At 47.7% G+C, this 24,412-nt stretch overlaps 1 protein-coding gene across 2 annotated transcripts in view; it reads right to left on the bottom strand.

Moving 5' to 3' along the window:
* Positions 1-6,666: 6,666 nt before the first annotated feature.
* The window catches only part of abhd14a (abhydrolase domain containing 14A), a 102,513-nt gene continuing 84,767 nt past the window's right edge, over positions 6,667-24,412 (bottom strand). For both annotated transcript variants that reach the window (XM_072471994.1, XM_072471993.1), the window contains 2 exons: positions 20,076-20,311; positions 6,667-7,720 (listed from right to left, as the gene is read on the bottom strand). In XM_072471994.1, the coding sequence (XP_072328095.1) occupies positions 7,541-7,720; positions 20,076-20,311 (416 nt within the window). In that variant the 3' untranslated portion in view covers positions 6,667-7,540. The remainder of the gene's footprint in view (positions 7,721-20,075; positions 20,312-24,412) is intronic.

Here is a 24,412-nt window from a genome sequence, read left to right on the forward strand (position 1 = left end):
TTTTTTGTGTTGGGTAGGGCATTGATCCCGAAGGTGAGGGAAACGGAGTATACGGCTATAGCCATTTCGGATCACGCTCCACACTGGGTGGACTTGGAGATAGGGGAGGAAACAGGAGGGCGCCCACCCTGGAGAATGGACATGGGACTAATGGCAGATGAGGGGGTGTGTCTAAGGGTGAGGGGGTGCATTGAAAAGTACTTGGAACTCAATGATAATGGGGAGGTCCAGGTGGGAGTGGTCTGGGAGGCGTTGAAGGCGGTGGTTAGAGGGGAGCTGATATCAATAAGGGCACATAAAGGGAAGCAGGAGAGTAAGGAACGGGAGCGGTTGCTGCAAGAACTTTTGAGGGTGGACAGACAATATGCGGAAGCACCGGAGGAGGGACTGTACAGGGAAAGGCAAAGGCTACATGTAGAATTTGACTTGCTGACTACAGGCACTGCAGAGGCACAATGGAGGAAGGCACAGGGTGTACAGTACGAATATGGGGAGAAGGCGAGCAGGTTGCTGGCACACCAATTGAGGAAAAGGGGAGCAGCGAGGGAAATAGGGGGAGTGAGGGATGAGGAAGGAGAGATGGAGCGGGGAGAGGAGAGAGTGAATGGAGTGTTCAAGACATTTTATAAAAAATTATATGAAGCTCAACCCCCGGATGGGAGGGAGAGAATGATGGGCTTCTTGGATCGGCTGGAATTTCCCAAGGTGGAAGAGCAGGAAAGGGTGGGACTGGGAGCACAGATCGAGGTAGAAGAAGTGGTGAAAGGAATTAGGAGCATGCAGGCGGGAAAGGCCCCGGGACCGGATGGATTCCCAGTCGAATTCTATAGAAAATATGTGGACTTGCTCGCCCCGGTACTGACGAGGACCTTTAATGAGGCAAAGGAAAGGGGACAACTGCCCCCGACTATGTCTGAAGCAACGATATCGCTTCTCTTAAAGAAGGAAAAGGACCCGCTACAATGCGGGTCCTATAGACCTATTTCCCTCCTAAATGTAGATGCCAAGGTCCTGGCCAAGGTAATGGCAATGAGAATAGAGGAATGTGTCCCGGGGGTGGTCCACGAGGACCAAACTGGGTTTGTGAAGGGGAGACAGCTGAACACGAATATACGGAGGTTGTTAGGGGTAATGATGATGGCCCCACCAGAGGGAGAAACGGAGATAGTAGTGGCGATGGATGCCGAGAAAGCATTTGATAGAGTGGAGTGGGATTATTTGTGGGAGGTGTTGAGGAGATTTGGTTTTGGAGAGGGGTATGTTAGATGGATGCAGCTGTTGTATAGGGCCCCAGTGGCGAGCGTGGTCACGAATGGACGGGGATCTGCATATTTCCGGCTCCATAGAGGGACAAGGCAGGGATGCCCTCTGTCCCCATTATTGTTTGCACTGGCGATTGAGCCCCTGGCGATAGCGTTGAGGGGTTCCAAGAAGTGGAGGGGAGTACTTAGGGGAGGAGAAGAGCACCGGGTATCTTTGTATGCGGACGATTTGCTACTATACGTGGCGGACCCGGTGGAGGGGATGCCAGAAATAATGTGGATACTTGGGGAGTTTGGGGATTTTTCAGGGTATAAATTGAACATGGGGAAAAGTGAGTTGTTTGTGGTGCATCCAGGGGAGCAGAGTAGAGAAATAGAGGACCTACCGTTGAGGAAGGTAACAAGGGACTTTCGTTACCTGGGGATCCAGATAGCTAAGAATTGGGGCACATTGCATAGGTTAAATTTAACGCGGTTGGTGGAACAGATGGAGGAGGATTTCAAGAGATGGGATATGGTATCCCTGTCAATGGCAGGGAGGGTGCAGGCGGTTAAGATGGTGGTCCTCCCGAGATTCCTTTTTGTGTTTCAGTGCCTCCCGGTGGTGATCACGAAGGCTTTTTTTAAAAGGATTGAAAAGAGCATCATGGGTTTTGTGTGGGCCAGGAAGACCCCGAGAGTGAGGAAGGGATTCTTACAGCGTAGCAGGGATAGGGGGGGGCTGGCACTACCGAGCCTAAGTGAGTATTATTGGGCCGCTAATATTTCAATGGTGAGTAAGTGGATGGGAGAGGAGGAGGGAGCGGCGTGGAAGAGATTAGAGAGGGCGTCCTGTAGGGGGACTAGCCTACAGGCTATGGTGACAGCCCCATTGCCGTTCTCACCGAGGAACTACACCACAAGCCCGGTGGTGGTGGCTACACTGAAGATTTGGGGACAGTGGAGACGGCATAGGGGAAAGACTGGAGCCTTGGGGGGGGTCCCCGATAAGAAACAACCATAGGTTTGCCCCGGGGGGAATGGATGGGGGATATGGAATGTGGCAAAGAGCAGGAATAACGCAACTGAAAGATCTGTTTGTGGATGGGAAGTTCGCGAGTCTGGGAGCGCTGACCGAGAAATATGGGTTGCCCCAAGGGAATGCATTCAGGTATATGCAACTGAGGGCTTTTGCGAGGCAACAGGTGAGGGAATTCCCGCAGCTCCCGACACAAGAGGTGCAGGACAGAGCGATCTCAAAGACATGGGTGGGGGATGGTAAGGTGTCAGATATATATAGGGATATGAGGGACGAAGGGGAGACTATGGTAGATGAACTAAAAGGGAAATGGGAAGAAGAGCTGGGGGAGGAGATCGAGGAGGGGCTGTGGGCAGATGCCCTAAGCAGGGTAAACTCGTCGTCCTCGTGTGCCAGGCTAAGCCTGATTCAGTTTAAGGTATTACACAGGGCACATATGACTGGAGCACGGCTCAGTAAATTTTTTGGGGTGGAGGATAGGTGTGTGAGGTGCTCGAGAAGCCCAGCGAATCATACCCATATGTTTTGGTCATGCCCGGCACTACAGGGGTTTTGGATGGGGGTGACAAAGGTGCTTTCAAAAGTAGTAGGAGTCCGGGTCGAACCAAGCTGGGGGTTGGCTATATTTGGGGTTGCACAAGAGCCGGGAGTGCAGGAGGCGAGAGAGGCCGATGTTTTGGCCTTTGCGTCCCGAGTAGCCCGGCGCAGGATATTGCTAATGTGGAAAGAAGCCAAGCCCCCGGGGGTGGAGACCTGGATAAATGACATGGCGGGGTTTATAAAGCTAGAGCGGATTAAGTTCGTCCTAAGGGGGTCGGCTCAAGGGTTCACCAGGCGGTGGCAACCGTTCGTCGAATACCTCGCAGAAAGATAGACGGAATGGGAAAAAGAAGGCAGCAGCAGCAGCCCAGGATCGGGGTGGGGGGGGTGGGGGGGTGGAGGAACCAGAAGGACTCTCAGGGTTGTTAATATATACTGTATAGTATGTATAGGTCGTTGCTACAGATAATTATATATTGGACTGTTAAATTATATTTTTGGAGAGTGTTACTTGTGACAAGGCAGTTGCCAATTAGGGCTAGTTTTCATTTTTGTTATTTATTATTTATTCATTTTTTTTTTTTGGTTTATAAAATAGGTCATTGTTATTTGTGTTGTTATAATATTGTGTAAAGGATGCACAATGTACTGTGTTGGTTGACCAAAAATTTTCAATAAAATATTTAATTTAAAAAAAAGTCGGGGATTTGAGCCATGGTCTTTTTTATGAAAACTGTGCCATCCCAGTTGGGCGTGTACACGTTCACCAGGACTAGCGGTGCTACATCAAAGACACCGTTGACCATAACGTACCGCCGGCCCTGGGTCCGTAACCGTCCTTGTCGCTGTAAACATTGTCCTCTTACTAATCAGTATAGCTACTCCCCTAGCCTTTGTCCCGTAGCATGAAAGGTACGTCTGTCCCTTTCTTACCTGCAGTCGGTCCTTCGCCCTCGTGTGTGTCTCCTGCAGGAAACTATGTCGGCTTTCAAACTTCTCAAATGGGTGAAGACTCTGGATCTTTTCACTGGGCCGTTAAGTCCCCTGACAGTCAAGGTGACTATCCTGGTGGGGGGCTTTTATCCCCCTCCTTCCTGCAGGATCAATCATACTTTCCTGGTGGACGCGGCCCTGCACCCCAGGGTTTCCCTTTGTTAGGAGGCCATCCAAAATGGCCACGGTCACGGATCTCACCATGAGGTCTAGCACATAACTTACAGTTCAGTCTAGCCCGCTGACTGTCCGCTTTCTCTGCCTATATACCTCACCCTCACCTGCAATTCCCTGTCCTAACTCTGCCCTGTGACCCAGTCTTTGATTAGAGTGAGGCAGCACAGTCCCGCGCAAGCCTATTAACTGTCCAAAAAGTCTCTATTTCTTTAGCGATCCTCCTCCGATTTGCCTTCACTTTTGCCTCGTCTGCCCCTTCTCCGGGCTGTTGGTCCGTACAAATTTGTTTGCCTCCGCCGTGGTGTTGAAATAATGCTCTTTGTTCTGGTACGTGACCCAGAGCCTGGCTGGGAACAGCATACTTAATTGCACCATGTTCTTGTACAGGGCCGATTATGCCTGTTGAACTCATCCCTGCGCTTGGCCAGGTCTGCCCCAATGTCTTGGTAAATTCCGATTTTGTGCCCTTCCCAGATACTCGCTTTAATCTGTCTTGCCCACCTCAGGATCTTCTCACGATCCTGGTATCGGTGTAGCTTCGCGATGACTACCGTCGGCTGTTCCCCTGCCTTGCACTTTGGTCTGAGCGACCTGTGTGCTCTGTCGAGTTCTGGGGGGTTGGAGAAGTTGCCTCTCCTGAACAGGTTGCCCAGCATTTGGGCGATATAGCCCATCGGATCACTGCCCTCGATTCCTTCTGATCTCTGCCCTCGATTCCTTCTGATCTCTGCCCTCCTTCTGGCAGGCCCACAATCCGAATGTTCTGTCGTCGGGACCTGTTTTCTTGGTCCTCGAATTTCCCTTTTTTTTTGTAAATTTAGAGTACCCAATTCATTTTTTCAAATTAAAGGGCAATTTAGCGTGGTCAATCCACCTACCCTGCACATCTTTTGGTTGTGGGGCGAAACCCACGCAGACAAGGGGAGAATGTGCAAACTCCACACGGACTGTGACCCAGAGCCCGGATAGAACCTGGGACCTCGGCCCGGTGAGGCAGCAATGCTAACCACTGCGCCACCGTGCTGCCCTCGAATTTCCCTTGGCCACCACCAACCTTTTAACTTCTGCTTCCAGGGCGACAATCCTATCGCTCTGGTCTGTCAAAGCTTCCTCTAGGTCGTGTATTGTCCTTTCCTGTGCTTCCATCTTCTTCCCCAACCTGTCGATCGTCTTTTGTATGGAGAGCCACCTGATGTGCATCCACTCAGCATATCACCGTCACCGGAAATCTGTCGCACGGCCAATCTACTTATCCTACACATGCTTGGACTGTGGGAGGAAACCGGAGCACCCGGAGGAAACCCACGCAGACACGGGGAGAACGTACAAACTCCCCACAGACAGTCATCCAAGATTGGAATTGAAACCGGGTCCCTGGCGATGTGAGGCAGCAGTGCTAACCACTGTGCCACCCCTGATCTTGAAGAATGATGAATAAATGGAGTTGGGATACAGATCTAAGTGAGTGTTTCTTAATCTTTTTTTCCCCAAGATGCAATCTTGCCAACTGGCTGACATTCGGGACCCATGCTGACCATCGCAACCCACGCCGGCCAATTTTCGCAATCTATGCCATCCGATAATCACAATTTATACTGGCTGACCTTCCCGACCCACCATTATTGCACCTTTAATGCGACAGGTAAGCCTGCTTGATCCTCACGATCTCACTTGCTTTGTCATTCAATGTTATATTTCTGATAAGAATTTTAGCTGACGATTTAAGTTCTCACTGCATCCTTTGAAAAATATCAAGCGGTTTGTCCTCAAACTCGCCTTGCGAGTTTTCCTGTCCTTCCATCTTCGAATAGTCTTCAAATGTCTTTGAAGTTTTATGGGTTTTAAACTTTCATTTGCCAGTACTTCCCTGCATATAATGCACATGGGCTTTGCATTGGCAAAATTAACAATGCCACACCTCGAGAAATCATCTATATACTGCTTTGCTCATGATTTCAGTTTCTTCTTAATGGGTTGTTCATCAGATACCCTGGAGCTCTGCATGCAGCTCACACCAGCACCCCTGCCATGTACCCTCCTGAGAAGCTCTCTCCAGCAAATTTAGTTGTGAGATCCTGGCCTGTTTGTCCCTGGCCCTCTTTTCCTTTATTGCAAAAAGATCCATCTTCAGTTCTTACACAGTCCTGTTGCTTGCTTGCTGGAAGCTACAAAATGGAGGACTCAGTGTACGGAGCACGTGACCTGCTCTCTGTCACCTCTTCTGTCCATTGATTTAAAAACAAAATTTGGCGCTGGGACAGCACGCTGACATCTGGAGGAGGTGGTCTGCCCTGCTTTGGGCCTGCGCACTGCTACATCCTGCTGAGGGGGCTCGCATGCGCGGGACAGCCTGCATTCTTGAAAGTCAGTCACAATGGTATTTTTAAACGCCGGTCGAGGTTGTTGGGCACTTCTTTCGCAATTGGGAATGCCATGACCGATCGCTCCGTGATCCTCTCAACACCCACCCGTGCTCGGATCATGACCCTGAGTTTGAAAATGTCTGATCTAAGTGAATAGTGAAGCAGGGTCGGGGGGCTGAATTGCCCACTCTTTATAGAACATACTGATTTTCTCTAATCAATCACTCTTTCTAACAAAGCAGTCAAATGATTAATTCCCTTCAAAATTAATTTTTGTTAAGCAGCAGAATAGCATGAGACAAGTCTCTCTCACTCAGCTTAATACATTTTTTAATGTTTTAGAGCACAAGAAAACTTCTCTTTGGAATAAGGTACAGCTGATTACTGTTGCTGGGAAACGTGATACATCACACCCAAATCAGCTACCAGCATCAAAACGACTGGGTTAAAGTGTGAGGTCCAAGAGGCTGAGGTTTTCAACTAACGCCTTTGGCAAAGGCATTAAAATATAACCACAGAGATCTGTAAGAGATCTGTATTTATTTTGAAATGTGTCCTTATTTGGAATATTCGTATTTTGTTACTGAGAGGTAAATGGCAGATTCAAATTCTTTCAAAAACAATGAGCATTGTTGTGCGGCAAAACACACTAACAAAACTCCCACTTGGTGATCCAATTGTGAGAGGAAATAAATCTTTTGGATAGTAATTGGAAAAAGGTAAACTGGGTGAATCTTCCACTCCATTTGGCAAAGATGCTGGAACTACTCTTGTTATTTTTATTGGGCGCTTGGCTGAAATCAGTTAACCAGAGAGGCTGGGTTTGACAACTGAGCTTTTCTGGCTTTATGGAGCTTCGTCCCAGTGGGAGAGTTCAGCTACCTCAGCTGAGGTCAGGGCTTGGACCTTGGGACGTTCCCACACCAGATGATATGTGCACCCATTCAGCCCACAACTGAACTCTGCTAAGCTCAGATTTCTTTTCAATTTCTGTCAATTCTCAGCTTTACTTAATATCGGCTGGAACCTCAGGGACAGGAAAATGTTTTAAAATAATAATCAGAATGATTAACTGTTTTATTTCCATCTCCTTAAGAATATTGAAAGTTAATACTTTCGGAGGAAGCTGGTTTGGTACTTTGCAAGTACCTGATGTAGAGAAGTATCAGTGGTGTAAACCCTCTGAACTAAAATTTGGTTAGAAAGTCCAGTAGAGCTTTATGGAACTCGTCCGGTTCATCGAGGTAACAAGCATGATGTGCTGCTGGTATCTTGAAGACAGTGTGATGCGGAAGTTGTTTTAAATTCTTCAGGGACTGTACACCGAGATTTGTGTCCAATTCTCCAAAGACAATCAGGGTTGGGGTCTGTGAACAAAAGCACACATTGAATTGAAAGTGCGAAACACGAACACCTCTCAGCGCAATCCTGCTCGGTCACACTAAGAACTTCCCATTTCTATCACACCTTTCGCAAGTTCAAGACGTCCCAAAGTACTTTACAGTGAATAAAATACTTTAGAACTGTTGCCCCTGTTGTAGGAAGCAGGACAGTCAATTTGCACACAGCAAGATCCCAAACTAGCAGAAATAATGGTCCAGACATACAATCTGAGAGAGGTGACGTCATGCAACATCAATCTACAATCTCCCCTCCATAGGTCCAATTTGGAATTGTCCCCTTGACAACAATCTTAAATTGTATTCTGCTGACTAGAAGCAAACGTTAGGCAAACACAGGAAAAAGAGAAGCCTATTCAGCCCTCGGCCATGTTCTGCCTTTCTATGAGATGGTGGCTGATTCGTGCATGACCTAACTTAATATAACCCACTTGTACCCCATATCTCCTCATAACTTGGAAAGTCACTTCCAGTGGCGGCCATAAGCTGAGCAGTCGCACAAAAGAACAAAGAATAAAGTACAGCACAGGAACAGGACTTTCGGCCCTCCAAGCCTGCGCTGACCATTCACGTATCGCCGCCCTGCGTCCTTCACTGTGCTTGTCACCATAAATCCTGTTGATTATTATGGTGTTCCCCCCTCCTCCCCCTTATTCTGGTGCTAAAACATGAATGAAACGTTTGCACAGCCCAGCCCTTCCTTACCCTCAGTCGGTCCCTCTCTCTTAACTGTGTATTGTAACCATCTGGGATGGCCACTTACAAAGGATCCCTGGAAATGTGGCCACCTGCAAAGGTCCATGGGAAATATGGTCAACCCAGGACTCAGACGCTCAGAGCATATGTATATTGGCAACTCAGATAACTAGACGCTATCGGAACCCCCAGCTACTTTGCATTCTAATGGCCCATCTCCCCAGAACAAAAGACCTGTACTCAGGTAACATACAGAAACAGACTCATCGGTGCCACTCCCTTTGTTCAGGGAGCCCAAAAAGCCAAGGTCAATGATAGCTCAGGACACGTCCCGCCACCAAGGCACCCGCCCCTTTATTGGCCAAAATCGAAGGCAGAAATCGAAGCCTGCTGAATTATTGGGTCCAAAGCTAAGGACCACCCAAAAGAGCGCAAAACCCCAGAAGGATAAAGAGAGACATTGCCATGTGTTTAGTCTCTCTTGGCCCCGGCGCTCGGTCTCTCTTGGCCCCGACCTACGCCTAAAACCAAGTGCAGCATCACGGCCAAAAGACAAGGTCAAGACCAACGATCGCTACCAGACGGATGAGCCCAGCAGAAATGAAGTCACTTCTCCAGACCCAGCCACTCAAGATCCGAACAAAGGCCTTGTTCCTCTGCATAAAGCCGAGTGCCTGAAGTTAAGTACAGGTTGTTGTACTGTTAGGTGTAATTTAGCTTGTAGTGTTTTATGTTGCATGTCGAAGTAATTCTTGTGTGTAAATAAACTATCATTGAACTTGAACTAACTAACTGATTGTTTGGTCTTTGATCGATATCCGGTAAAACCTTGTGGTGGTATCATTTGATACCTGGCGACTCTGAAAAGCAATATCATTAATAACTGTCATATCAATATCCAGTTAAAAAGAACAACATTATTGGCGTCTCCGGTGCAAATTTGCAACATTATTGGCGACTCTTAGTGGATTTACATTATTGCCGACATCTGACAGGATCCGACCTAGAAGTGATTTTGTAACTCCGCGAGAACCGACAAAACTTTGCATCAGGAACCCAATTGAGAAAAGTGAAAGAAACCACAAGTGTAAGGCCCGTTTCGATCAAATCTCCAAGATTCGGAAGTCTGTATTAACTTGCATGCGTACTAACAGGGATATAAGGTAAACTCGTTAGATTTTGTTGCGTAAAACAAAAGTATTGTGAACCGGAAAATAGCCTCGGCCATACCCGCTCTTCCAATCGCCGCCTTATTCCACCTGTCCCAAATTAGGAAAAGAGATAATAGAAGCAATGGCAGCAAAGGCAATGGAACGCCTAATGAACCCGCAGGAACCTGAGGTCGCAGCGACCAGTAGAGCAGAGCAGTGCCCCATATGGGAAGAGGAATTGAGAAAGTATTTGAAGGGGAAAGGATGGCCCCTTTGGTCCGAGTTTTGTTCAAATGAAGAGTCAGGTCCAGGAAGCATAGGACAAATCTGGTGGGACAACCTAACCGAGGTACATAAAAAGAATGCAGTGAAAGTTTGTAAGCCGATGGCAATCGTGTCCTGTTTGGCACAATTGCGAGGCACAGAGGAGTTTGTGAGGATGCTCCGCAGACAACTAGTTGAGAAAGAGGAGAAGAATGAGGGAAACTTTAGTGAATGTGAGAAAATTAATCAGCAACTCCAGGAACAGTTGACAGCTAAAGATAAAGAGATGGCTGATGTCAAACGGGCACGCCAATCTTGTTTAGTTCACCGTGGCAGCTTTCAGACCCAGTACGATAAAGCCTACCAAGATACACGGCGCGCAATTTTGGGACGAGAAGAGACAGAACAGCAGGTAGAACAGCTAAAGAAACAATGCGCAGATTTGAAGGCAGCTTTACGAGCGCTCCATAGTTCCACAACGGAACAAAGACAGAGTACAGTAGATCACGCCAAATGTAGGCAACAAATAGCAAAGTTACAGTCACTGCTTTCAGTGCAAAGCGGCTTCAGAGATACCTTTGGACCGAATTTAGATCAGGAGAATGGCCCCAGTTGGCAAGAACTAAATGAAACCGCCCATAGATATGTGGAGGATACAGAACATCAGAATAGAGCCCCCCAGGCCCCGAAAAGGAAAGCACCCACAGCACTGACTGCACAGGCAGCACCACCCCCCATGAATCCAGTCACCACACAGCGCACGTCACAGGATCGCGAGGAGCCCGATTTTGTTTACACCACCCCACTAACCATCACCTATCTGAGAGATGGCTGCACCAAAATTGAACCATTTGAACCCACAGCAGACCCGCATAATTTATTTGAGAGAGTACGACAGCAAACAGTTATGTACGGTCTGGACGAACCGGAGGAAGTTAAGCTTATAGTCATGAGCTTTGACCCGGCCATTAGCTCAGCTTTACCAGAGCCCCAGAATGTAGGAGGAGGAAGCCTCCAGATTAAAAAAGAAAAGCAGGATGGTGGAAGAGACATTAAAAATTTCAAATGTTTTCACTATAATAAACTAGGCCAAGTAAAATCAGTGTTGGTGGTTGAAGAAAAGCACTGGGAAGGCTTTTGGTAAGGTTCTTGGTAGTGTGGATGAACAGAGAGATCTCTGCGTCCATGTACATAGATCCCTGAAATTTGTCACCCAGGTTGATAGGGTTGATTAGCAGTTTGGATCAGAAATGGGCTAGCTGGAAGAAGACAAAGGGTGGTGGTTGATGGGAAGTGTTCAGACTGGAGTCCAGTTACTAGTGGTGTACCACAAGGATCTGTTTTGGGGCCACTGCTGTTTGTCATTTTTATAAATGACCTGGAGGAGGGCGTAGGAGGATGGGTGAGTAAATTTTCAGATGACACTAAAGTCGGTGGAGTTGTGGTCAGTGGGGAAGGATGTTATAAGTTACAGAGGGACATAGATAAGCTGCAGAGCTGGGCTGAGAGGTGGCAAATGGAGTTTAATGCAGAAAAGTGTGAGGTGATTCATTTTGGAAGGAACAACAGGAAGACAGAGTACTGGGCTAATGGTAAGATTCTTGGCAGTGTGGATGAGCAGAGAGATCTCGGTGTCCATGTACATAGATCCCTGAAAGTTGCCACTCAGGTTGAGAGGGTTGTTAAGAAGCCGTACGGTGTGTTAGCTTTTATTGGTAGAGGGATTGAGTTTCGGAGATATGAGGTCATGTTGCAGCTGTACAAAACTCTGGTGCGGCCGCATTTAGAGTATTGCGTGCAGTTCTGGTTGCTGCATTATAGGAAGGATGTGGAAGCATTGGAAAGGGTGCAGAGGAGATTTACCAGGATGTTGCCTGGTATGGAGGGAAGATCTTAAGAGGAAAGGCTGAGGGACTTGAGGCTGTTTTCGTTAGAGGAAGAAGGTTGAGAGGTGATTTAATTGAGGCATACAAGATGATCAGAGGATTAGATAGGGTGGACAGTGAGAGCCTTTTTCCTCGGATGGTGATGTCTAGCACGAGGGGACATAGCTTTAAATTGAGGGGAGATAGATATAGGACAGATGTCAGAGGTTCTTTACTCAGAGAGTAGTAGGGGCGTGGAATGCCCTGCCTGCAACAGTAGTGGACTCGCCAACATTAAGGGCATTTAAATAGTCATTGGATAAACATGAATGATAATGGAATACTGTAGATGGGCTTTCGATTCGTTTCACAGGTCGGCGCAACATCGAGGGCCGAAGTAATGTGCTGTAATGTTCTGTTCTATAAGGAGATAAAGGCAGCTCTTTTAGACGCGATTGGATACAACAGAGGAGATCCCGTAGAAGGTTTGAACCGATGTCTACAAAAGAAGGGAGAGCATCCGACTGCATACGCAGGTCGCCTTTGGATCCATTTTAAAGCAGTATTTGGGAAATTGAACCGCACAAACTTAGATAACGTCAACACAACTAAATGGGCTCGTACTTTAGTCTCCCCTGCCACAGAAGCAGGTCAAAAAGCCTGCGTGAATTACGACCCCACAGACGCCACACATAATGAAGTTTGGGTTTCAAAGAGACTCTCCTGAGCTTGGGAACAATCCCTACATAAATGCAGATCAGGAAAAGGCAGAAGCGAATATGAACCCAGTCAGGACTACTCAGGACCCCACATGGGTAAATGAGGGCAGAAATGAAGGTCAGCACCCCAGAGCACAGGCACCACGAGGTTGCTATAATTGTGTACAAAACGGACATTACACCCGTGAATGCAACGCCCCCCCCCCGAACCAGCAATGGAACCAGCAATCGAACACCCCACCTTGGAACAATGTTAGGTCCGTACATAGCATTCGTGCCCGATCAGATAATGCAGTGATTAATAGCACAGATTGACGGTGTTCGAACTCCCCAACTTGGGTCTGCGACACACTCTGGGATAAATCAGGCAGACCAGTAGTCACAGGCACAGTCCGGGGACACCCAGTAGAGTTCCTTTGGAACACAGGAGGGTCCCGCACCACTTTAAACTCCTCCACAATGTTTCAGCACGACAAATGGCCCACCACAGACACCATCACTCTTAGTGGATTTACAGGACATGTACAGCGGGATACATTACGGCCCCCATAGATATTCAAATCGGCAACATAAACACCAAGCACCCCGTTGTTTTAGTGGACTTGCCCCAAACAGCAGAGCACATTTTAGGAATCGACTTTATGAGCTCACACAACTTTTCCTTTGACCCCGTGAATAAGTGTGCATGGAAAATGGCCAGAACAGCAAGAGCCTCCGCCACGCACACAGTAGGAGACTACGAACATAGAATCTGCTCAGTAGGCGACTATTGGTTTGATCCGCAAGCCATTAGTACAGATAAGACGATTAGAGAGGTCCTAAGAAAACATAAAGCATCCTTCGGCCAGCACAAGCACGATTGTGGAAAAATTTCAACAACAGTCATAATTAAAGGTCCCGATCCCAAGCCCCAGAAGCAATACGGTTTCCCACAGCAAGCCGAGGGTGAGATTGCAAACGTTATCAATAGCTTACTAGATCAAGGAGTAATTCGGCCCGGAGCCTCAACAAACAAAGACCCAATTTGGCCCCTAAAGAAACCCGACGGTTCATGGAGATTGACCATTGACTACCGAGAGCTCAACAAGGTCACCCCATTAGCAGCCCCCACCGTTGCCATGAGTCCCAAAACCATGCTGAAGCAGGGAGTACATGCTAAGTACTTTACTGTGCTGGACATGAGCAATGGCTTCTGGTCCATCCCCTTAGATAAGGCCTGTCAATACAAGTTTGTGTTCACATTTCAAGGACAGCAGTATACGTGGACATGCCTCCCGCAAGGATTCCACAACTCTCCCTCCATCTTTCACCGACAATTGGCCAACGGACTTTCCAAATTTCCCCGACCCGAATGCCTTATTCAGTATGTGGACGACTTACTCCTACAGACGGACACAAAAGAAGAGCATGTTAAGCTTCTTTCCGAATTGCTAGGTCTCTTACAATCAATTAGATGCAAAGTCAACCCGAAAAAAATCCCAGATCCTGAAAGAAAAGGCCCTTTACTTAGGTACCACTATCACATACGGGAAAAGAGAGATCGAACAGAAACAAATTGAGTCAATAGTTAAATTGCCCCTGCCCCACAATGTCACTGCACTCGGGTCATTCTTAGGATTAGTTGGATATTGTAGGAACCATATAGATGGTTTTGCCACAAAAGCAGCTCCACTTTCAGAACTCCTTAAAAAGAACGCCCCATTGGAATGGCTTCCTCAGCACACTGATGCCATCGATGAATTAAAATGCGCCTTAGGCACAGCCCCTGCTTTGCAGGTACCAGACCCACACTCTCCCTATGCCATAGAAGTAGCGACCACCGACTGAACCCCTCTGCAGTACTCCTACAGGAAAGACATGACCATTTAGGACCCGTAGCCTATGCCTCGCGAATTTTGGATCCTTAGAGCAAGGATTTTCAGCCTGCGAACGGCACTTTTGGGCAGTGCAGTATTTTGCATATATCACAGGCCTTAACCCAGTAACGATTTTAACCGAGCACACCCCAACGCAGCTATTGTTAGATGGTAGGTTAAAGGACGGTTCAGTCAGCCAGATTAGAGCAGCTCGCTGGACACTGTTGTTACAAGGAAGGGACATTACAGTCAAACGGACAAAGACCCACACATTTTTAGCGGACAACCTGCAGTATGAAGGAACCCCACGAGTGCCAGATCATTGCAGCCAAACACCACACAGGACCCTTTATTCCGATATCACTACCCACACGAGCAGGCATCAGAATGCAGAATCCCCCGACCACGGATAACTCTTAAAAAATTTATGTAGATGGTTCCTCCACCATTGACAATGGAAAACGAATAACAGGATGTGGTATTTATGTGGAAGACACGCAGGGACGCGTATTAGAGGAAATATCTTTAAAATTGCCAGGCCACTTAGGATCACAAGCAGCCAAATTAGCAGCTATAGCATATGTAGTGCAGCACCCAGGTTCTTTCCCGACCCCCGCAGATATGTATTCAGACAGTTTATATGTCTGCAATAGTTTGACAGAATTCCTGCCCCTGTGGGAATCTAGAGGATTCATATCTGCTGATGGTAAACCCCTACCCTCAGCCCCATTATTGAAGCATATTCTTGTGGCATAATCAAAGTCAGAAGCCATCATCGTTCCTCCCCATCCGATAATGTAAAGGCAGACGTCTTAGCCAAGTCAGGATCACGACACGGTCACTTTTGGCAACCCCCCTGAGAGTGAACCGATACACGCAGTCCAGGTTTCACAGACCAATATCGAAGATTTAACCCAGGCCCAAAAGGCAGACGACACTCTTAAGCAAGTTTTAGACGGAAACTACCCAGCCCCCTACGACAAATTCAAGGACTCACTGACGGTACAGGACAATATAATTTTATAAAGAATGGAATTTATGTGGTCCCCAACCAGGACAGAAACCAGATAATTTGCCAGTTTCATGACGGACACGGACATCAGGGGATAGAAACCACCATTGCCCACTTAAGACCAAATTCATCCATGGGCCATTAACAGGTCGGGTGTGTCTTAATTGTCCTTTCCTGGAGTACCTTTCAGGATTATTCTGTGCGCAGATTAAACAATTCCCAACATAATGCGTGACGTCTGCTTTTAAATCGGGCCACCAGCATAAAGTCTTTCATAGAATTATCATAGAATTTACAGTGCAGAAGGAGGCCATTCGGCCCGTCGAGTCTGCACTGGCTCTTGGAAAGAGCACCCCACCCAAGGTCAACACCTACACCCTATCCCCATAACCCAGCAACCCCACCCAACACCAAGGGCAACTTTGGACACTAAGGGCAATTTATCATGGCCAATCCACCTAACCTGCACATCTTTGGACTGTAGGAGGAAACCGGAGCACCCGGAGGAAACCCAAGCCCACACGGGGAGGAAGGATTTTACCGTAATCCATGTACCTATCCAATAGCTGCTTGAAGATCCCTAATGTTTCCGACTCAAGTACTTCCACAGGCAGTGCATTCCATGCCCCCACTACTCTCTGGGTAAAGAACCTACCTCTGATATCCCTCCTATATCTTCCACCTTTCACCTTAAATTTATGTCCCCTTGTAATGGTTTGTTCCACCCGGAGAAAAAGTCTCTGACTGTCTACTCTATCTATTCCCCTGATCATCTTATAAACCTCTATCAAGTCACCCCTCATCCTTCTCCGTTCTAATGAGAATAGGCCTAGCACCCTCAACCTTTCCTCGTAAAACCTACTCTCCATTCCAGGCAACATCCTGGTAAATCTTCTTTGCACCTTTTCCAAAGCTTCCACATCCTTCCTAAAATGAGGCGACCAGAACTGTACACAGTACTCCAAATGTGGCCTTACCAAAGTTTTGTACAGCTGCATCATCACCTCACGGCTCTTAAATTCAATCCCTCTGTTAATGAACGCGAGCACACCATAGGCCTTCTTCACAACTCTATCCACTTGAGTGGCAACTTTCAAAGATGTATGAACATAGACCCCAAGATCGCTCTGCTCCTCCACATTGCCAAGAACTCTACCGTTAACCCTGTATTCCGCATTCATATTTGTCCTTCCAAAATGGACAACCTCACACCTTTCAGGGTTAAACTCCACCTGCCACTTCTCCGCCCAGCTCTGCATCCTATCTATGTCTCTTTGCAGCCGACAACAGCCCTCCTTACTATCCACAACTCCACCAATCTTCGTATCGTCTGCAAATTTACTGACCCACCCTTCAACTCCCTCATCCAAGTCATTAATGAAAATCACAAACAGCAGAGGACCCAGAACTGATCCCTGCGGTACGCCACTGGTAACTGGGATCCAGGCTGAATATTTGCCATCCACCACCACTCTCTGACTTCTATCGGGTAGCCAGTTCGTTATCCAACTGGCCAAATTTCCCACTATCCCATGCCTCCTTACTTTCTGCATAAGCCTACCATGGGGAACTTTATCAAATGCCTTACTAAAATCCATGTACACTACATCCACTGCTTTACCTTCATCCACATGCTTGGTCACCTCCTCAAAGAATTTAATAAGACTTGTAAGGCAAGACCTACCCCTCACAAATCCGTGCTGACTATCCCTAATCAAGCAGTGTCTTTCCAGATGCTCAGAAATCCTATCCTTCAGTACCCTTTCCATGACTTTGCCTACCACCGAAGTAAGACTAACTGGCCTGTAATTCCCAGGGTTATCCCTAGTTCCTTTTTTGAACAGGGGCACGACATTCGCCACTCTCCAATCCCCTGGTACCACCCCTGTTGACAGTGAGGACGAAAATATCATTGCCAACGGCTCTGCAATTTCATCTCTTGCTTCCCATAGAATCCTTGGATATATCCCGTCAGGCCCGGGGGACTTGTCTATCCTCAGGTTTTTCAAAATGCCCAACACATCTTCCTTCCTAACAAGTATTTCCTCGAGCTTACCAATCTGTTTCACACTGTCCCCTCCAACAATATCGCCCCTCTCATTTGTAAATACAGAAGAAAAGTACTCGTTCAAGACCTCTCCTATCTCTTCAGATAGAATAGATACGAGGAAAGGTCGAGGGTGCTAGGCCTTTTCTCATTAGAACGGAGAATGATGAGGGGCGACTTGATAGAGGTTTATAAGATGATCAGGGGAATAGATAGAGTAGACAGTCAGAGACTTTTTCCCCGGGTGGAACAAACCATTACAAGGGGACATAAATTTAAGGTGAAAGGTGGAAGATATAGGAGGGATATCAGAGGTAGGTTCTTTACCCAGAGAGTAGTGGGGGCATGGAATGCACTGCCTGTGGAAGTAGTTGAGTCGGAAACATTAGGGACCTTCAAGCAGCTATTGGATAGGTACATGGATTACGGTAAAATGATATAGTGTAGATTTATTTGTTCGAAAGGGCAGCACGGTAGCATTGTGGATAGCACAATTGCTTCACAGCTCCAGGGTCCCAGGTTCGATTCCGGCTTGGGTCACTGTCTGTGCGGAGTCTGCACGTCCTCCCCGTGTCTGCGTGGGTTTCCTCCGGGTGCTCCGGTTTCCTCCCACAGTCCAAAGATGTGCAGGGTAGGTGGATTGGCCATGATAAATTGCCCTTAGTGTCCAAAATTGCCCTTGGTGTTGGGTGGAGGTGTTGAGTTTGGGTAGGGTGCTCTTTCCAAGAGCCGGTGCAGACTCAGGGGGCCGAATGGCCTCCTTCTGCACTGTAAATTCAATGATAATCTATGATTAATCTAGGACAAAGGTTCGGCACAACATCGTGGGCCGAAGGGCCTGTTCTGTGCTGTATTTTCATGTTCTATGTTCTATGTTTAAGATCCTCTACTGCAGCGCGTGATGCAACACCTTGCCTATGGCTGGCAAAAGGGGAAGTGCCGCCAGTTCTTCAATGTTAAGGACGAGTTAACGGTTGTCGAGGGTATCCTTCTTAAACTAGATAGAATCGTCATTCCCCAAAGCATGCAAGCCATGGTGCTCAGACAGATCCATGAGGGTCACCTCGGGGTCGAAAAACGTCGACGCAGAGCTCGGCAGGCAGTCTACTGGCCTGGCATCAGCCAGGACATTGCCAACACGGTCCTCAACTGCACAACATGCCAGAAGTTTCAACCAGCTCAGCCCAAGGAAACACTGCAACAGCACGAGATCGTGACTTCTCCATGGTCCAAGGTGGGGATAGACCTCTTTCACGCAAATGGGCGTGATTACGTGCTCTTGGTCGACTACTTCTCCAGCTACCCGGAAGTGGTGAAACTGTCGGACCTCATGTCCAAGTCAGTGATTAAAGCCTGCAAAGAGACGTTTGCCAGGCACGGCATACCACAGTAATGAGTGACAACGGCCCATGTTTCTACAGCCAAGAGTGGTCCGACTTTGCACGATCCTACCACTTCAGTCACATCACATCCAGTCCCCATTACCCGCAATCAACGGGAAGGCCGAAAAAGGGCCCATATTGTCAAGCGGTTGCTGGGCAAGGCTGCAGACTCAGCCTCGAACTTCAACTTGGCGCTGTTGGCATACAGGGCAACCCCTCTGTCGACTGGTTTGTCTCCGGCGCAGCTGCTCATGAACCACAACCTGAGGACGACTGTTCCAGCCATCCATGTTCCAGACCTTGACCACCTCACGGTGCTGCAGAAAGTGCAGCGATCCAGGGACCAGCAGAAGATCACGTATGATGCTCATGCCAAGGATCTACCTGCGCTGGCATCAGACGATGTTGTTCGCGTCCAGTTGTCCGAGGGAGGTTGGTCAGCCCCAGCTATTGTCGTCAGGCAGGCTGCTCCCAGGTCCTTTGTTGTCCAAATGACTGATGGCTCCATTCTACGGCGCAACAGGAGAGCGCTACTTAAAGTTCCCTGGCCGCACTTCTCTGCATGTCATCATGCCTCCTCCGGACATCTCGCAGCACAAGACCACCGATCTGGCAGCGATCCCGCCTCTCCATGAGGCCACCGACATGGCAGTAATCCCGCCTGTCCAAGTGACAGCGTCCCCCCTCCACCTCTGAGGTGATCGACAAGAATTTGTCGCCCGCCACAAAGACTGAATCTCTAGACTTAAATCTTGTAAATTTTGTTCAGTTTGTTCTGTATCTGTACGATAGACACTTCCCATGTACATATGTTCATTCACTCACCACCTGTATATAATCATGCATGTATACATATCGCCACGTTCCAAAATTTACTTCAAAAAGGGGAGATGTCATAATATCCACTCATGTATATAATGGGATGCAGACAGGCAGTGATTGACACACAGGATAACCAATGAACACACACGACACATAACAACCAATCACCAGACAGGACACCACCACTATAAAGCACACAGGGCATTAAGACTCTCCCGCTCTCTACAGGACACAGCTACTGAGATAGTCAGAGTGCACAAGCCAGTGAGCACTATCACCATGAGGTAGAGAGTTAGTCTGGTCAAGCCAGTAGGAGGTTATCAGTAGATTGATAGAGTGTCAACTCACAGCAGACTATGTACAGCAATCAGGAAGTTCAATAAAACAGTGTTGGACCATCTCCTGTGTCAGAAACCTGTTTCTAGTTTCACTGCATCCAGTTGCAGTCAACGTTGAACCAACTTACTCAACACATCAAACGACAGCTGTGTGAAGGAAAGCAGCTCACCTGGATTTTATGGTACTGTTCAGCACTGTAGTGATTTGTTCCAACTGCTGCAATGGGGACGAAGCCCTTCAGTCTCTGGTTCTGAAACATCAGAAATGGAATGGAGAATTGGCCACTCCTGGATGGACTGACCAGGACTGGGGTCTGCAGTCCCACAGCATCCATAAAAGCCAACAGGAAGTCAGCTCTGTCCGTGTCCACTTTGCCAATCTCCAAGTGTGGGGTATTCCCAAACCCTATTGAACAAGACATCAGTTAGTTAACCACAAAAAAGTGCTGTTTACAGCAGCGATTCCCAAACTCTGGGTCGCCACCCCCGATGGGCGTCACACAAATTATTCTTGGGGCACAAGCTTCTCCTTCTCTGAGCAGCCATGGAGGGGAGATGACCCATGACCCAGTCCAGAAGCACTGGCAGCACCTATTATATAGAAGCTGTGAAACAGACAGGGATGGACCATGAACAGTGAGCCTAAAGTGTGCGTTAACCACAGGAAACAGTTTTAGCAGCGAGTGCCAAGTGGGTCTGGGAGGTTTGTCATAGATTATCATAGAATTTACAGGCAGAAGGAGGACATTCAGCCCATCGAGTCTGCACCGGCTCTTGGAAAGAGCACCCCACCCAAGGTCAACACCTCCACCGTATCCCCGTTACCTCACCCAACACTAAGGGCAATTTTGGCCACTAAGGGCAATTTATCATGGTCAATCCACCTAACTTGTACATCTTTGGACTGTGGGAGGAAACCGGAGCACCCGGAGGAAACCCACGCACACATGGGGAGGATGTGCAGACTCCGCACAGACAGTGACCCAAGCCGGAATCGAACCTGGGACCCTGGAGCTGTGAAGCAATTGTGCTATCCACAATGCTACCGTGCTGCCCCTAAGTTTGTGCACGAACTTAGAGCAGCAAAGGGCAGTAACTCTAACTCAGTGACTGACTGAGAGCAGGACAAACCAGCAGCTCATGTGGTTGAGCTACGAAGGGTGAGTGACAGCCAAAAACCTAACCGTGTTTCTGTTCCTGTTTACAGTCTCCTTAACCCAAGTTGAAGAAACTGAATACTGGAAACTAGACCAAAAAAGGGGCTGGGTACACACAGCGAGACTGTTACTGTGGTGGAGGAGAGACCAGAAGAAAGGAGTTCCAAAGTCTCGCAACCCTCAAAGAAGAAATTCATCCTTATCTCAGTCTTGAATTGGCACCCCTTTACTCTGAGACTATGCCCTCTGATCCTATACTCATGAGGAGAAACATACTCTCAGCATTTACCCTGTCAAGCTCCTTAAGAATCTAATATGTTTCAAGGAGATCACCTCTCATTCTTCTAAATTCCAATGAGTAGAGCCCCAACATATTTTTTAAATAAATTGAGAGTCCCCAATTCATTTTTTCAAACTAAGGGGCAATTTTTTAATACGGTATTTATTAGGGCAACTGTAATTTTCATAATAATAACAATAACAGCAACATAAGCATGGTACAATAAACATTTCCATCCCCATCACATTCTTCACACCCTCACCAATGAAACAATAGTCTAGCCCCCCCCACTTGGATTTCAGCTTCTGCTGACCTTTTAATTATCTCTGAGAAAGTCGACGAACGGCTGCCACCTCCGGGTGAACCCGACCATTGACCCTCTTAAGGCGAACTTTATTTTCTCAAGACAGAAACCCAGCCATGTCACTAACCCAGGTCTCTATACTCGGGGGCTTCGAGTCTCTCCACATTAATAGGATCCGTCTCCGGGCTAAGGACACTCTTGCCCCGATCAAAGAGGCATTGGCGAAGACTTCGACAGAGGTGCGGAAGCAAGAAGAGAAGATGAAGGTGGTGGAGGAGGCATTGTCGCAGCAAAGCGACCAGTTCACCTTGATGGAGGAGATGCTGTGGAGGTTGGTGGAGAGCAACAGAGGGCTGAGAGCCAAAGTGGAGGACCTGGAGAACGGGTCACCAACGCAGAACTTGAAGATCGTGGTTGTGCCGAGGATCTGGAGGCCAACAGAGTACTTTGCTGAGATGTTCACAAAGTTGATGGGGGAAGGGAGGATCCCTCCCACTACAAATTGGACAGGGCCCACCGGTCACTCTGGCCAAAACCAAAAAGAATGAACTGTCAAGAGCTGGGATGGTCTGCTTTCACAATTATCAGGTAAAGGAGAAGGTGTTGAGTTGGGCAAAGCTGAAGCGGGAGGTAACGGTAATAATGTACATACCGAGATCTTCCGACAGAGCTGGCGAGATTAAGGTCGCGTTAAGGTGGCGTTGTATCAATGCAACGTGTGGTTTGGGGTGGTCTATCCAGTGAAGCTGAGGGTCACACATAACAGCAGGGACTACTACTTCGAGATGGCGGTGGAGGCGTTTGTGAAGGAAGAAGACCTGGGACTGGACTGAGTTTGGACTTGGAAGGTTTTTGTTCTGTTTTTTCCTTTATGTTGTTCTTTCCCTTTCTGGCTGTTTATCTTTTAATTGTTTTGTGTTAGAGGTGTTGGGCTGGGGCGGCTTGGGGATGATGGTCGGGATGTGTGGTTTGTTGGGTTTGGAAGCTTGTTGTGTTGCAGGGAGTTTAGAGCGGGTGGGATGAGGGGCTTTGGTGTTGGTGCTTTTTTCAGTGTGGGGTGTGGTGTTCTCTGCTTTGCTTTACCCGGGTGGCTTGGATGCGTAGTGCTGATCAAAGAACAGCAAGCTTTGTTAACAAACAAAACAAATTTATTAGCACTAATAAGTAAGATTTGTAAGTATTCCTAAACTATAAGGTATTCTGGGCCAGGGTTTAGAGAACCCCAAAGTGTATCATGGAGTTCACCTGACCCACAACTTTTAATAGATTGTGGTATGGGGAGCACACGGCCCACTCTACAGGTGTGGTACAGCAGAAATGGAAAAGTATTTTTTGCTGAAGCAAAACAATGTTTATTCTATGAACTCAAGTTAAACTTTTTGAAACATAGTGAACATCTTAGCCACCATTAATTCAAATACAACTCCCAAAGAATACAACACTAGGTAATGCTTAAGCTGTCCTTTTAACATCCATAAGACTTTTTAAAAAACCTTTAAAACAGAAGCACATCAGGTTTAAATTCACGACTGAGAACGGTTACCACGTTGAAATCAGCAAATGGACACTCATAAGCTTGCAGAGATTCACACCCTGCTGTGATTGCAGCTTCTCCAAAACTAAAATGAAACCAAACCCAGTCTGCAGCAAAAAGCCTAAAGCTAAAGTAAAAAGCTGACAGACAGCCCATCTCCACCCACTCTCTGACATCACTGCAGTAATAAACACCATTTCTTAAAGGTACTCTCACTCCAGATACTTATCTACACACCCATTTATAAACATCCGTTTCTTAAAGGTACTCTCACATGACAAAGGTCACTATATTAAACTATGCTATCTCTAACTACAGAACTCTCAAAAAAATAATTTATCTCATGCCTAACCATCTTCTATCTCTTCTACCCAGAATCCCAGAATTCACATGATGTATTTAACTGTTCTGTAATTCCCTCTAGTGGTAAGAAGCATCATCATTAACTTGTTAAGTCTTTACATCCCTGTCAATATGTATATCATGACATGGGTGGGGGGCTCTGGCAGGCACCACCACGCTAGCAAATGCAATGTTGGCAAGTGAACGGGAGCGAGGTGGGGGAGCGTAGTCATTGAAACCTATATGGGGGGGGGGCGCAGTCATTGAAACCTCTATGGGCAGGTTTTGATGGGCTTGGGATGTGTGAATGGTGAGGGGATGGGGACGATACTGGGTGAGGTGTTTTCAACAGGAAGTGGTTGGGGGGTGATTTGAAGAAGGGGAGGAGGGGGTGACTAGGGCTGGGTCTCACCAGCCAGATGGAGCCTGGGGGGGTGGTCATTACTGATAGGAAGGGTGGGGGTGGGGAGGGGAGGGTGAGTGACACCCAGTCAGACTGGTGACATGGGACGTGCGATTGTTGGGGGCCCGGTGAAGAGAGCGCATGTCTGCCTGAAAGCAGACGTGATGCTGTTAAGGAGACCCATCTGAGGGTGAAGGACCAGATGAGACTGAGGAAGAGCTGGGTGAGCCAAGTGTTTCATTCGGGCTTAACAGCAGGGCCCAGGGGGTGGTGCTACTGATGGGCAATCGAGTGAAGTTCCAGATGGAAAAGGTAGTGCAGGGCAGGCACATGTCAGTGACGGGTGTGTTGGAAGGAAAGCTGGTAAGCATGTGTGCCCCAAACTGGGATGACGCTGGGTTTGTGAAGAAAATGCTGGCTGCCATTCCGGATTTGGATAGGGGTGGGGGGGGGGTGTTTATGAAGGAAATGGGAGGGGTGGACCCGT

Source organism: Scyliorhinus torazame, chromosome 13, assembly GCF_047496885.1.
Source record: "Scyliorhinus torazame isolate Kashiwa2021f chromosome 13, sScyTor2.1, whole genome shotgun sequence".
Classification (NCBI taxonomy): Eukaryota; Metazoa; Chordata; class Chondrichthyes; order Carcharhiniformes; family Scyliorhinidae; genus Scyliorhinus; species Scyliorhinus torazame.